General features: G+C 52.7%; 1 protein-coding gene across 8 annotated transcripts in view; it reads right to left on the bottom strand.

Annotated features, from left to right (window-relative positions):
* FGD3 (FYVE, RhoGEF and PH domain containing 3) overlaps nucleotides 1-15,795 on the bottom strand; it is a 79,870-nt gene that overhangs the window by 49,766 nt on the left and 14,309 nt on the right. For 3 of the 8 annotated variants that reach the window (XM_035301192.3, XM_035301163.3, XM_035301160.3), the window contains exon 2: nucleotides 4,110-4,611. In XM_035301192.3, coding sequence (XP_035157083.1) covers nucleotides 4,110-4,611 — 502 coding nt within the window. Of the gene's footprint in view, nucleotides 1-4,109; nucleotides 4,612-5,607; nucleotides 5,787-13,584; nucleotides 13,928-15,795 lie in introns of those variants that run through there. The other 5 variants (XM_078348512.1, XM_078348494.1, XM_078348505.1 and 2 more) reach the window with 4 other exon arrangements.

Genomic DNA, 15,795 nt, shown 5'->3' on the forward strand with positions numbered 1-15,795 from the left:
ATCTTTATAAAGGATTACGGCTCCAAGGTGGCCAGCCAAGACAGCACTTTTAAGGAGGAGAGCTGAACAGGTTGGCCAACTATACATATTCAACAGGTTGCAGAAGGAGCTATGGATATTTATGAGGATAGTCCTGATGCATGTGTATTGAACCAGCATGCATGTAACATGCAACTCATGTTCACCTTGGGGTGGACCCTTAACATTCAAGTGTATTACAATCAGGCTCTATATGCCAAAAGGTCTTTCCAGGACACAAGTGCACGCAAATATGCAGCCTCTGCAAACTGGCCAGAGCCAGTCCAAACATAGTCAGTGGTCTTCTTATTGGGAGACAGTTACTGAATCAGTCTCTTGTCCAATCAAGGCTGCAGTTATGGCTGGTGGAACAGGGGTGGGTGGGGGATGGGGTGGGGGGATCAGTCAGCCAGTCAGCATCTGGTGGAGCTACAATTGTTTTAATATTGCTTATTGCTTGTTTAGCTGCTAAAGAAAAAGAGAAACCTCGTGGCTATTAGAATATAGTTTCTTCTTTAAGTGTAGAGTGTGTACACTGCCTGGTCCTGTTTATAATTTGGTATCTTATCGCCACAAAGAATCTGTTCTGTTAGGCTTCTGATCTCTATTTTAACATTAATCCTGGTCAGTTGTGTGTAAACTGCAAAAAGGAGGGAGTAAAACTCACCTCCCATCCCATCACAGCTGGAAACTCAAGTTTTTAAGGTTTTTCTGGGGTCACCTTGGCCACGACGGGGTTTGTTCAGTTGGTGGGGGGCTTAGGACTTTATTTTTAATTTACAGGGTTAAATGACAATCTGTCCTGAAGCCTCAGCTTCCCCGTACAGCCTCCTGTGTTATATTTTTAGCAGACCAGGCCACTTAAGCTAAAGCATGGGAAAAGGAAAGAGGAAAGAAAGAGAAGTAGTGTATGCCAGGGTGGTGTGCAGGGGCTCCGCTGCCTGCTGGCTGTGGCCCCTCTGCAGTCTGTCCTCTGGGTGCTCCTGCCCCTTGTCCTTGCTTGCTGAGTGGCCTCCTCGCCCTTGGTCTGCCAAACGCCTTCCACAGAGAAGGCATGAGAAGCTTGCAGCCCGAGGCAGCCGGTTACCAGATGGAGCCATGTTCCCCCACACCTGGGGCCAGACCTCCAATACTGAACCCTGCTCAGACCTATTTGTAAAAAAGTGCTTTTGTCTTGGATTTGCGTTTTTCACCTTATTCAACAGTCTGGGGTTGGCTTACTCATGTTTGTTTACAGACTGGGTCCTGAGTCCTTGTGACCCACACCTCAGGGCAGAGGCCATGAGAGTCCCTTTCAGCAGCTGCAGGTTAGTGGGGAAACTGCACAAAGCAATTAGCCAAGGTGGCACCCACAGACAGGGCAGCCCAGAATCCCACAGGCAGATTTCCTGCAGGCCCCTAGGCAGGTGGCACAGATCGGAGTCACTAGCAGAGAAAAAGGCCCTTTCTGCGGCCAGTGGTGAGATGAGGTTGGGGAGGCATCTGTGCCAGCCTGGGGTGTTCAGGTCAGGCCTCAGTGCCCAAGCAATGGGAAGAAGAGAGGAGGTTTCTGATAGCTGCGTCGGGGAGGGGATGCTGTGGAGGATTGGGGGCACCAGGTGGGGTGGGGCTAGGGGAATAGAAAGGAGCGCACAGTTCCTGAGGGGTCCAGCTCAGAGCAGGAAGGGAAGGGGGTGGGGGAACACTGTAGCAGGGCATGGGGACCTCCCAGGTTCTGGGGAGCAAAGTGGTGTTCCCAGGGGGCTCCTTCACAGGAACAAGCCTAGAGGAGAACCAGGGAGAGATCAGGGCTGAGCCTGGAACGTCTTGATTCCATGCTCATAACTCAACCCCTCTGTGCCTCAGTTTCTGTATGTGTAAAAAAGCCCTCACTCTTCAGTTTCCCCATGCACAGCCCTGAAAAGACACACAAGCTAGTGGTGTCCCCAGCACTTGTGAGGCCTTCCCCTACCGTGTACCAAGGATAGGAATGCAAGGTACTAAATGGTTAAGTCTAATTAATCCTCCATTATTTTACCTAACCTTGAAAGATGCTCCCTTTAAAAACATGAAGACCAGGGTGGGATGCAGAGAGCCCTCCAGAGGCAGTGCTCCTGGGAGAGTTGGAAGGGGTCAAACCCCTGTTCGTTTAGGGGTGCCAGCCCAGCTCCACCTGCCCCGTCATGTGGCTCCAGGCCCAGCACTCCTGCTGTCTCCATATGAATGGTAGGTTCATGCCTGACCCAGGCAACCCCACGTGCCCCTGAGAGCTGGGTGATTTCGGGGCCAAGAAGTGTGCTGCTGAAACATCCTTAACCTTTCCCCAATGCCTTTCCTGTATTTCGTTTCAGCTTGCTTTTGGCTAATTCCTAATGGTGCAGAGCCCGGCCCACTGGCTTGGCGTGTGTTCCCTTACATCTCCCCCTACGATGAACCCCTGTTCTTCCTCCGGGTAGGGTGGAGGAGGTTCCAGGCCCCAAGGCTCCTGCATGGTGCCTCGCCCAGAGGACAGGCTGGTGTGTGAGGGAGGAGACAAACTCATTCCTGTCAGTGACAGAAGTACCAGAGCAAGCGTCAGAAACTTCTTATTCCAGACAGCAGGACCTTGGCCTTCCCACACAAGCCTCCGGCCCTGTGCACACCCAGAACCTGAGGGGCTGGGCCTGGGGTCTGCCTCGTCCCTGGCACTCAGGAGGCTGGGCAGACAGCTCGGGATACCCCTGGAGCTGCAGGTGGTGCGGCCAGGACTCACCAGGTCTTCTGTTGTCTGTGTTCTGATGCGCTGACATCTGGCCTTTCTGACCCTGGAGGGACTGCCCCTCCTAGAGAGAATGACGGCCTGGACTGCCCTGCAAACTCACCTTTCCAATGCAGACCAACCCACCCAAAGCCACACCCACCACCCCTCTATGGGATCCTCACACTCTGGGCCATATCCCCCTGCCCTCCTGACCCCAGGGCAGGTACCAGACAGCCAGGGACAGTCCCTGTGCCCCAGAACCCACTGAAATGATTCACACCAGCCAATCCTCAGCCTGCTTACCCTGCCTTGCCCGTTCCTTCCTGCAGAAACCACATTATCATCTCGGGCCCACAGTTCCCCCTTGAACCCTCTGCCTCCTGACCAACCCTGGGCGTCCCCGTGGCTCCAAAGTGTGTGTGATGTGCCCCTTACTCTTGGAAACTGAGGATGACAAACCATCATGTCAATGGCAGTTGCCTCCTGCTCCTTCCTACACCAAGTGATGATAAAGCTTGCGCTCAACACAGCCCTGGCCTCGTCTTTGCAAAGCCAGCCCACAGTGGTCCAGGCACCAGGCTGCCCTTCACCTGCCAGCCTGTCTCCTGATGATCCCTGGGTCAGCCAGCAATATCCCCACCCAGGAGCCAGCAAGCCTGACCCGGAAAATGCTCCCAGGACCGGGTCATTTGGCAGCTTACTCATGCTGTGCCCCCCAGTCCCACAGTTTCTCTGAGCCTGAGGCCATCTGCTGCCTCTCCGCATCCCAACACCTAGCTAAAAGCCCCACAAATGCTAATGAAAAATCAAATGAACTCCCTCCAAGCAGCTCCACAGTGTTGTGGGAACGGTCCGCTCTGGTCTCTACACTGCACTGCAGGCCTCACAGGTCCTGCCTTACCCTGTCCTGAAGATCACAGAGGACTTAGCTTATGCCACGCCCTGTGGGTGACCCCAGGCAGATGCCATGCTCTCTTTGCCTCAGTTTCCCATTGAGAAAAAGTTTCCCCACTCACAGTCTCCTCCCAGGAGTTTTATGAAGTCAGCAGTGAGCCCTGTGCAAAGGATGGCTTTGGCAGCACCAGCAGTAGGACTGATCATCACACCTTCCCAGAGTTGGGAGGTGCCCACTGCACAGTTGTGGGAACTGAGGCTCAGGACTGAGGTCACTGCTCAAGTTGTCAGGTATGGCCTGCATGGATTCTTCCCATGAGATTTTCTCGGGAGACTGCATCACAAGACCTCCCCTTGCACACAGCGCCAGCCTGTGCGTCACATTCCTGGAAACAAGGTGTGGGGTGACGCCCACTGAAAACCCCAAACCCCTCCCGAGGAAAGGCCTGCAGCCTGAGACAGAGAAGGGGAGGCCTACCTGGGCCAGGCCGGTGTCCTCGTCAGCCTTCTGGGGAGTGGTCTCAGGGTCAGGGTCCTCACCCACATTGCTGTCAGCCTCGTCCTGGAGGGTAACCTTCGGGACCTGGCTGTGCAGGGCCATCTCTGGGTGCGCCCCCCGCGCAGTGGGGCTTGGGCCAGCCTCTGAGCCCTCCTCACAGGGGAAGTTCTCTCCAGCTACACTGGAGGATGGACTGTCGATCCCGCTGTCCCGGTTGGGGATCTTCAAACTACCACTCTGCTCTCCCATGGGGGCCGTGTCTAGAGAGCCGTCCCCTGCTGCAGCCGGGCTGCCAGGGCCCCCGTAGTGAGCCCTGGGCCCAACAGGGAGCGCTTGGAGCTTCCCTAGGGAGGAACTGCCAGGCCCAGCATCTGGCACCCCTAGGGCAGTAATGGGTCCTGGAGGGGTTGAGGACACCCCACTTGACTCCATCCTTAAAGCCGAGCTTACTGGGCTCAGTTGGAGGCTGGCCAGGGGCTTCCTGCAGGGGAGAAACAAGCCTGAGTCAGTGCTAGCCAGCCAAGGACTGGCCCTCCCAAATGCAGCCCCCAGGCTGTGCCTCCGCCCTCTACCCCAAAACCTCGAGCAGGTGGGCTGGGGGCTGTGTGTGAAGTGTGAATGCCCTGCTCAGCTTCAGGTGGGTCTTGTACAGACAGGCTTTTAGAGAACAGAAAATGGAAAATGGTTTGTTTTAAAATTAAGTTTCTTCTGCATAAAAAGGTAACCCTGTGGTGTGACGCTATCTGCTGTTCAATAAATTCAAACTATATTCAAGATATATGCCCAAAGTAGTGACAACAACCAGCAGGAACACAGTGGCTTCTGATTATAGCTCATCTGTGGTGCTTTCCAATCCTCGGATACTCCCAGGACGTGAGGCCAGGGTCCTCCTCCTCCACTTCCTCCCAACCGCTGCCTGCTGGACAGGTCAGAAAACAGCCCCCAGGGATCCTAGGTCCCAGCTGTCTTTACTATCTCCCTTGGGGAGATAGTGCTGGCTCACACTCACACACACGCACATGCACACTCACACACACACGCTCACTCACGCACATGCACGCATGCTCACATACACACACACTCTCTCACACTCAGATATTCCTCTTCCAGCACTTTTACATGCTCCTGCCACACTTGCTAAGCGCAATAAAAAAGAAGCAGTGAAGAAACAGGCTTGGGGGAGGGCAGGGCAAGGAAGCAGGTCCTGCCAGAGGATGTGGACCAAGGTCTTTGCCCCCAGACTCCTCCCTCCTGTGCACTGGAGACACATCACACTGGCCCACCACACCTCTCATGGACCAAATTCAGGGGTCAATTCTAAGTGCACAGAAAATTCACCAGGCACCTCTGAGGAGGAGCAAAGTGAGATGGTCTAGAGGGAGACTGCCATTCCTTCAAATTGTCCTCTTGAACCCAAGACGCAGCTGCCAAGGAGCCGAGGACTGCAGCTGCAAGTGGCAGTCACTTATCCCCATACCTGATGCTGCCAGCCTCTCTGAGGAGGGTGCTGAGGGTTGGTGGGCACAGGCACCTGGGTCCACACTGGGGTCTGGGGTTGGCCTGCAGGGGTTGGCACAGAGTAGAGGGTTTCCTTGAAAATCTCTTTCTTGCCCAGCAGGTTCAAAGTGGAGCCATTTAGGAGGTACTGAAAAGACACTAGAAGAGAAGAAAACCACCTTCTCCAACTGGCATTTGGAGCAGCCAGAGGCCCCAGCTCTGGGGAGGTGTGGATGAGTGAAGCTCCGTGCCACTGCCCAGCATGCAGACCCTAGGAATGGGACATGGGCATCTGCAGAGACATATCCTCAACCCCGGGCTGGCACACAAAGCCTCCAGAAAAGGGTGGGGCCTGCACCAGCAGCCATGCACTGTGGGGTGGGCAGTGTCCTGTTTGGCTGGAAACTCTGGGACCAGGCTGAGCTTGTCCCTGGCCACCCAGCATCCTGTAGCCCAGGGGAAGGGTCACCTTGAACATGCAAGCACTGCCCAATGTGAGGTGCGCTGGTAGGCATCGCCAGACCCCTCCCCAGCCCATACCTCACACCCTCCCCCAGGCATACACAGAGAGGCTTCCTCAAACACTCACTTTGATGTGCTGGCTCACACTCACACACACGCATATGCACACTCACCACACACACACACAAGCTCACTCACACGCACATGCTCGCACGCTCACACACACACACACACACACACACTCTCTCTCACACTCAGATATTCCTCTGCCAGCAGCTTTACATGCTCCTGCCTCACTTGCTAAGTGGAATAAAAAAGAAGCAGTGAAGAAACAGGCTTCACAAAGTTACAGGCACACAGTGAGGCAGCTGTCCCAGAGCCTGCCCTGGCTGCCTAGAGCAGGCAGGTGTGCCTCCGAGCAGGTTGTAGCATAGGCTGGGCCCCAGCAGCGTCCCCCAACAGGCTCCACGGGTGAAGCACCCCCACCCTGCACAGGCTCCTGAGTGTTTGCTCTCTTGGGGCTTTTGAATGGACATTTCTTTAAATGACTCCAGAATCGCTCAGGTGGGCATTTGATTGGCTACTGTCACATTCCTAACAAGTTCAATGGGGGGCAATATTAAGATTTCTAAACAGAAAATACATGTTTTGCTGCATTCTTCTCATAGCACAAGAGATAAACTCAGGTTTCCAGAGGTCAAATATGGCACAGCAATAAAAATACACTGGATGGAATGTGAGCTCTGCTCAGCCTTGGTGTGTTCAAAGGTAGCTGTCTGGCAAGACAGATCCTGGTTCAACCCCATCTCAGGAGAATTATACTTCTGGTCAGGATGGAGTAATAGAAATCAGATTTACCCTTACCTGGAACAGCAATAAAAATAGACAAAACCTACAAAACAACAGTTTGCAAGACTCTACACTAAGCAGTAAAGCACCATGGTCCCTGAGAGACAGGAATGAATGAGGTGAGCCCTCCTGCTGCCCCAGCTCACTGCCCAGAAACTATTTCCCGACCATGGATCAGGGAAGGGGAGCTCCATGGAGCCCAGTGGATTCTCTGAGTTAAGAAGACAGAACTGGGAAGACTAAGGTGGCCAGAGTCCACAGGATGGAGCCCCGAAGAGGAGAGAGCTGCACAGAGAGAGAGAACCCGTAGATCTCAGAGGGGCCCCTTGACGACCATTCGGCATGTGTGCCAGGGCAAAGCACACGAGGCCAAAAAAAGAACCACCTGCGAGGACCACAGGGAGCTTTCACGGGGCAGGGACATGCCTCTGCCCACCAGCCAGCCTGAAAAGCCCCGCAGTTTACAGGGCATTGCATTGAATACTCAGAAGGTCTCGATTCAGGAATGATGGATAAATTAGCCCTGCAGTCATCACTGCTCTGGCCCCACCTAGCAAATGTTAACAACCCTTAACAGAAAGGCCATGTGTTTACAAAACTGGATCCCTGAACAAAGATTTTTTTAAAAAGTATTTCTAGAACTACAAAAATATCTACTGCATGGCAGGGTAAAATTCACAAAGTCTGGGATCCAATAAGAAATTACCAGGCATAGGCCAGGTGCAGTGGCTCATGCCTATAATCTCAGCATTTTGGGAGGCCAAGGCAGTTGGATCACTTGAGGTCAGGAGTTCAAGATCAGCCTGGCCAACATGAAGAAACCCCATCTCTACTAAAAATACAAAAATTAGCCAGGCATGGTGGAGCATGCATAAAAGGGATGATATAACCTATAATGAAGAGAAAAAATTCAACATAAACTGACCCAAAACTAACATAGATATTGGAATTAGCAGAAAGGGACATTAAAACTGCTATCATGCCTACGTTCTACTCTGTTCTAAAGTCCAGTAGAGGCATGGAGGATATAAGAAGGCCCACATTAAACTTCCAGAAATGAAAACTACAAAGTGTGAGACCAAAAACACACTGGAAGGAATTAACAGCCAATTAGACACTGTAGAAGAAATATTAGTGAATTTGAATAGACAGGAACAGAAGCTGCCCAAAATCAAACCCACACATGCAGAGAAAACAGAGCAAGAGTGAAACGTGGGCAAACTTCAAGGAATATAATACATGTGTATTTGGAGTCTCAAAAAGGGGTGGACAGAAAAAATATTTGAGGAAATAATAACAAGTTTTCTAGATTTGATGGAAACTAAAAATCTATACATCTAAGAAGCTCAATGTAAAACAAGCACAAGAAATGCTTATAGTTAAAACTTTTCCCACATAGAAAACTTGAAGCACAGAGATCTTCACTGGTGAATTCCACAAACATTTCAGGAAATAATGATGCTAATCCTACACAGATCTTTCAGACTTTTTTTCTGCCTCCTAAGTTCAAGCAAGTCTCCCACCTTAGCCTCCCGAGTAGCTGGGATTGCAGGTGCCCACCACATCTGGCTAATTTTTGTATTTTTTTTTCAGCAGAGATAGTTTTTCACCACGTTGGCCAGGCTGGTCTCAAGCTCCTGACCTTGAGTGATCCTCCCACCTCAGCCTCCCAAAGTGCTGGGATTACAGGTGTGAGCCACTGGGTCCAGTCAGATCTTTCAGACCATTTTTAAAAAGGGAATAGAATATAGATGAATCTAGAAATAATTATGCTGAGCAAAAGGAGGCAAAGAAGACCTACAGCATTTTCTTATTATTACAGAATTCTAGGAAGTGCCAAGTAGCCTATGGTGCTAGGAAGCAGATAGGTTGGGTGCCTAGAAAGGAGGGGAAGGGCTGTGGAGCTGGCGTGGGGGAAGTGGTGTGGGAGTGGGTGAAGGGGGCTGGGGGGCAGAGAGGTACTTACAAAGGAGCATAAGAGCTTTGAGGGATGCTGCACACGCTCATTACCTTGATTGTGGTGAATTCACTGGCATACCCCTATGTCAAAGTTTATCCAACTGTCCACTTAAAACTCATACATCAATGGTATGTAACGCCAAGGATACCTCAGGGGCTGATCAAGAAAAATCCCACCCTAGCCAGGTGTAGTGGTGGGCTCCTGTAATCCCAGCTACTTGAAAGGCTGAGGCAAGAGAATCGCTTGAACCTGGGAGGCGGAGGTTACAGCGAGCAGAGATCTTCCCATTGCACTCCAGCCTGGGGGACAGAGCCAGACTCTGTCTCAAGAAAAAAAGAAAAATCTCACTTTTATTGCCTTTGAACTGTACAAACTTGATGAGTTTCATTCCTGAGCATCGGTTTCCTTACCACAGAAGGGAGGATGGATCATGAGGCAAGGTGAGGAGGTGTGTGGTTGTAGCCTGGGAGGCTCGAGCAGCTTGGGCCCCCGATATCCTGTCCAGAGGAGGAGGGTGTGCTGTGCTCATTTGAGGCCCTCAAATCACTCCCATCTTATCTCGAAGGGCTTTTGTGCAAGAGCAGATGAACCAAACCAAATGAAGGACACTCACCTCCAGCTTCGCGTTTGCAACTCTGCATTGCAAACACCTGTGTTATGGATCCTGTTGGTAACCCCCATTCACACACTGAAGTCCTAGCCCCCAGTACCTTGGAATGCAGGTGTATTTGGAGACAGGGTCTTTATAAAGTAATCAAGTTAAAAGTGAGATTTTTAGGGGGTCCTTGACAGGGGGAGTCTGGGTTGAGGAGCCCCTAATTGTTACTTCACTTCCTTCTATTCTGTTGCAGTGACTTTTTACAGAGTATGTGTTGCTTTAAAATAAAAGAGGTAATGAGAATAGAAAAACAAAGACAGCTGGATAGAGGGGCAGGCGAGGGATGAGCCGCCTTGGAACCTGTAGCTGGACAGAGCCCCTCTGCGGCCAAAGGCTTTGCCAGCAGCAACCCTCCTGGGCTGGTGTGGCCACTGCCTGGAGTTCAAGGCGCAGCTGCACACATGCATATACAAAAGCACATGTGCACATACATACACATGTGTGCACACGTATGCTGAAAAATAAAAAGACCTTTATCTGAGGAATGCCAGCCCCTTTATATAATCAGGCATTGAGAGCACTGGAATACAACACAGTCACATCCTACTCCCCATCGAGCAAAATAGATCCCTCCTGAAACCACTTGCTATGCAGGCTCTAGACTAACAGATGCCAAGTAGCCCTAAAATGCCACATGCCCTGTAGTTCAACAGTGGCTGGCCAATCACTAACCAGTATTATTTCTGTGAACCAAAGAGAGTTCCCAATGAACAACGGATACCACCCCGTCTCCTGATTCATCCTTTCTTTTCATTAAACACTCGAGCCTCTCTTTTGTTCTCCAGACACTCCCCAAGGCAAGTCGGAAGTGTCTCCCTGGCTGCATTCCTCAACTTTGTGCTTCAATAAACTCTCTTTTAACTACATTCTGATTCTCTTGATTATCTAGGTTGACAACACATACACACATATAATGTGATCACACCCATGTACACCCAGAGGGTCAGTGCCGAGCCCTTTCTCACATTCACAGGAGACATTTCTGTCCTTCATATGAAGATGCCGAGTCTCAGAGAGGCTGGCCCTGGCACGCAGGCACTGGAAGCCCTTGGGCTTGGGTCACTCTGATCCGCCCAGGACTATGCCTATATTTCCACAGAGGCACTGAGGGAGCCAAGGTCAGTTCTCTGTACCCAGCCACCCCAGCTCTCCCTTTAGGAAGCCGTGAGCTGCCTGAGGTGAGCAAGGCTGGAGCTGCTGACCCAGGTGAGCTGTGCCCACTGTGGACTCAGCAAGGCAACAGGTCCCAGACACTCAGGGCTGCCACCACCCACCCCGAAGAAATCCACAAACATGAAGAAATTTAGAATGCCCCAGAATCCAGGGCATCCTAGGACTGTTTGTGTCTCCATTACAGCAGCCAGTGAGCAGGGGGGAAAAGTGCTCTGGCCCCCGCCCCGTGTTCCTCCACAGATGGAGGTGCTATGTTTTAGGTTATGTGTATTTTATCAACATTAAAAAGAAAACTTTTTTTAAAGGTATGCATTTCAGAAGATTCTCATGAGAAGTTTTTTGAATTCACACCAAAATGACAAGGTGCGAAGAGCAAGGCCCTACCCCACACCAGCCTCCTTGTCAACCTCCCAGCCCAGCTGGGGGATGTCCAGGGGAGGCAGGATTGTCATTGTCCCTTTCTGAAGCCTCATAGCTCTGCCCCCATTCACACACTCTTGTTCTCCTTCCTCGGTCCCCTTGCACAGCCACTGCTGCTCCTCAGAAGACTGGGCACCCTGGGCAGGAGCCTCGCACAGATCTCCAGGTGGGGTGGGTCCCAGGCAGGGCCCACAGGTGCGCCTTCCAAGTCTGAGTCTGCGGTACCCCCACCTGGGAGGTGGGGCGAGGGACAGCATGCCTTGTCGTCACAGAGCGGGAGACCCCATCCCGGAGGCCTGGGATTATTGTTAGGGGTTCAATACTTGCCTTCCGGGAAATGCAGCAACCATTTACCTGTGGGCTACATTCCTGAGACCAGGACACTCACCAGCAGGTGGCAAGCTCAGAAGGAGGGAGTGAGGAAGCCCACTTGTTCATCTCACATGTGGGGACGGAGGCACCATGGGCATAGCTTCATGTCACCAGGTAGCAGGCAGCTTGTCCCCAGACCCAGACGTGGAGGCCCCCATTTCACACAGGGCCTGCCCGGCACTGTTCTTGCAGTCAGCCAGACCCAACCGTGGCAAACTCACATCCCTGATTCCCTCCTTGGACAATGGGCCCCTTGTCACCTACCAGGACCCAAAGTATCTGCAGAACAGGTGAGGCAGCACATGGGTAGAAAAGTCAGGGATGAATGAAGGTCCCCTCACCTCCTGCTTTCTCCCAGACTGGCTCAGTCCCCAGGGCTGATGGTCATCCCGCCCAGGGACAGGCAGGCACCACTGTACCCGGTGCTGTTCTTCCTCCTGTCCTTGTTCATTGTTTTCAGCACACTCTCGTCTCCAAGCCTCCTTGCTCCACAAGCTCAGTCCCATCTTTGCTTAGGTTTCACACTTGCCCAGCACTGCCCTTACTGAGGGGCTTCAGTTTCCTTTTCTGTAAACTGGGCTCCTGAGAGACCCATTAGTGCAGGTGGGAAGGATGTATCAGGAGCTCCCAGCAATGCAACTGTGACTCCCAGGTCACTGTTCTAGCCCAGGGTCTAAGCCGGGAGTCCTTGAGGGTCGCAGAACAGGATGGTTAGGCCCATCCTCAGACAGCAGTGAGGATCCTCAGGAAAATGTCATTTCAGCTCTAACCTCTGGAGAACACGGCAGCAGGCCTCTGTGTGCAGGGCATTCTGCCTGGTATAGCTCCGAGGGGCTTTGCACACTGGGTGGTCTGGTTCTCATGTAAACACTGACCTCAGCCCACTGAGGAGTGGAATCAGGGCCGCCTCTGGCCTCTGGTAACAGCCCAGTTGGGGACAAACCACTTCCTCCCTTTCACACTCAACCGGCCAGCCCCACCCAGCTCTGGGGCCTCTGAGCAAGTTGTGAAGGTTTGTGCTGGGGCTCAGTCAGACACTCTGCAGGCTGGGGGGCCCAGGGCAAGCCGGCTCTGTGCCTCAGTTTCCTCCCCTGCAAGAATGGCTGACCAGCATCCACCCTGGGCATTGGCAAGCGCCAGTCTGAATGGCAGCGGCACCTGTAGAGCGTGTCCAGCCCTGAACCACAGTGAGCCTGGCACGCCTCAGTCCCCCTTCACAGATGAGTGTGGCCTTACTGTGCCACCCAAACCTGCCCCTGCCCCTCGGGCCTTGTTGCCCCCCTGCACAGTGGGCACAATCACAGTGGCATCGGTTGTGCTGCCACTGCCACTGAGACCCTGCCATCAGTCCATGTGCATCTTCAGGCGGCCCCGCCCCTGCCCCACACTGCCAGGCACAGCACGGAGTGCTGAGGAGCCTTTGGTGGGCGCGGCCTTCCTTCCTCATAGCCCCATACTACACAGTCCCACATCTGCTGTCTAAACTGCAGAGCAGAGGAAGCTTCTGGAGCCACACTGTGTGGGAAGGCCTAGCCCCCAGGACACGTCTAGGATCACTCACCTCTGCTCAGGCAGAGGAAGGCTCGCACTGCCCCTGGCCCCCCAGGCCTGGTGACATGAGAGGGGGTGGCTGTGGTCTCGATGCCCTGGCTGGTGCACTGCCAGCCGATGGGAAAAGGCTCCCTGCATCTGGTTAGCCTCGGGCCTGGTCCCTGCCAGGCTTCAATGGGGGCACAGGTAGGCACCATCCGCCTCATAAGAGCCTGAGCCAACCCCAGATGATAGGCAACACTGTGCCAGCACTCGGCAGTTCACAAAGGCTTCTCACACTTGCCATTCAAGGCCCACAATAACTCTGAATTTTTACACATCGCGCTACAGGAACCCAGAGAAAGATGACAGAACAAAAACAAGACACCATTCCGTGCCACTACTTCCTGCCTTGAAAACATCTGTCTCCCTCAAATGGCTCCTGCCCAGAATGCTCCCACCACCCCAAAGTCCCACAAAACCAGTTAGGATCTCGGAGCTCTGCCAAGACCTCAGGACCCAACCCCACTCACCCGTCTTCCGAAGGCAAGTGAGTTTCTCCTCCGGGCTGAACTTCGTGCAATAGCAAAACACAACTTCCCTTTTCTAATTTTCGCAATATAGGTCACAACATGATGGTGTATTTGCATTTCCGCATCATCACGCTGGGGTAAGAAGAGCTCGGCTTACTGGTTCTCAAAGGTGGGACTTGCAGGGTGGTGGGGGCAACAGCAAATAAACATGCAATCCACGGCTCTCCACCGACCAGGCACTCGGCTCACAGCCGCAGCGGCTGTGCTGGTTTAAAGGTTAACAGGGCTGCACACAGAGGACCCGCAGCAGTCATCCTCCTGCTTCTGCGGGGTGGACTTTTCTGAGTAGATCTGCCACGGATCGTCAGAGAGGAGGGGCCCAGCCGGGAGTGAGGGGGCCGGCCCTAGAGCAGACAAACCCAGAAAGAGCCCAGAAACACCATCAGAGGCTTCCTGAGACCCTCTTGTTGGGAACAATGAAATGGCCACAAGTTAGAGAGTGAGGAGGCCCCCTGCAAACAGATATTTCAAGGTGCTTCCTGGGAGACCTGACCCACAAGGGCTGCTCCAGCAGGCCTAGCACCTGCCCCGCTGAACACCCCCACCAGGAGAGTGCCCTCATTGTTTTAGGGAGAGAATCAATAAATAATAACATTGGGCCCCGAAGGGCTTAGAGTGCAAAGTCTGACTCAATTTTAATATGCTTGTTAATCCAGCCTTAAATTCATTTTTTTAAAGCAATTTCTCAGCTCATGCCCGAAATCCCAGCACTTTGGGAGGCCAATACGGGAGGATTACTTGAGGTCAGGAGTTTGAGACCAGCCTGGACAACATGGTGAAACCCTGTCTCTACTAAAAATACAAAAATTAGCTGGGCATGTGGTGCATGCCTGTAATCCCAGCTACTCGGGAGGCTGAGGTGGGAGGACCACTTGAACCCTGTAGGTAGAGGTTGCAGTGAATTGAGATTGTGCCACTGAACTCCAGCCTGGGGGACAGAGCGAGACTCTGTCTCAAAAAAAAATTAAAAATAAAAATAAAATGATAAGTAAAAGCAATTTCTCTGGGCCTCAGCTTCCCTGTGCCAGGCACTGCCACAGGTGCCCCATGGATGGTTGCTCATTGGGTGGCTTCATGCCCCTGTGAGGGGCTGTATGGTTACCCCCATCCGACAACAGGGAAACTGAGGCTCAGGACACAGTCACAGTGGTGTGCCCCCCTCCCAAAAGCTACAGGTTGAGGTGATGTGGAGTTTGTCCCCAGGTTCCATCTGACCCCACTGATCCCTGCCTGTGTGAGGATGCGGACCTACAGTTAGCTGTGACAGGGATGGGGAGGCCAGGGTCACCTGGGCTCCAACCCATGGGTGTGTAACCTCAGCCACATTGCTGAACTTTTTTTTTTTGAGACAGAATCTCACTCTGTTGCCCAGGCTGGAATGCAGTGGTACAATCTCAGCTCACTTCAACCTTCCCCTTCTGGGTTCAAGCGGTTCTCCTGCCTCAACCCTCTGAATAGCAGGGATTACAGGTGCCCACCACAATGCCTGGCTAATTTTTTGTATTTTTAATGGAGATAAAGTTTCACCATATTGGCCAGGCTGGTCTCAACTCCTGACCTCAGGTAATTTGTCTGCCTTGGCCTCCCAAAGCGCTGGGATTACAGACACCGCACCTGGCTGTTGATGAACTTCTTGAAGCCTCCATTCTTCCTCCATGAAATGGAGAAAATGTGGGATGCATGTGGGGAAGTTTTTGTGAGAAACGAGGACTTGGCCCATAGTAGGTACTCAAGGGATCCGAGCCACTGACATCTGAATCCCCGTTGCCAGCCAATCCCCTGGGTCTTGGCTCCCTGAGGGACCAGGGCCCCCTGAGGAGGCAGCCCTGGACCATCTAGATGCTTCCAGCCTAGGCCAGGAAGGACAGTAGGGCCTGCCACTACCACCTGGTTCAGCTTCCCCTCTACAGATGTCCCCTGTGACAGGAGGCCAGCAGTGGGGTCCCATTCGGACCAGGGACACAAACCCAGGTCCACCAGGAATACATAACTGTCGTCCTAAGGTCAAGATAAATTCTAGCAGCACAGTAGCAGGCTGGCTGTGATGACCTGAAAGCTGAGGGGTTGTGGCAGGTGAGGGACTAGAAGAGGGTGGGGAGGGGTTTGTGGCTTAAAAGTAGAACTGAGGCCAAATGTCCTGTCACCCCTGGT

The sequence above is a fragment of the Callithrix jacchus genome, chromosome 1 (genome assembly GCF_049354715.1).
Source record: "Callithrix jacchus isolate 240 chromosome 1, calJac240_pri, whole genome shotgun sequence".
Classification (NCBI taxonomy): Eukaryota; Metazoa; Chordata; class Mammalia; order Primates; family Cebidae; genus Callithrix; species Callithrix jacchus.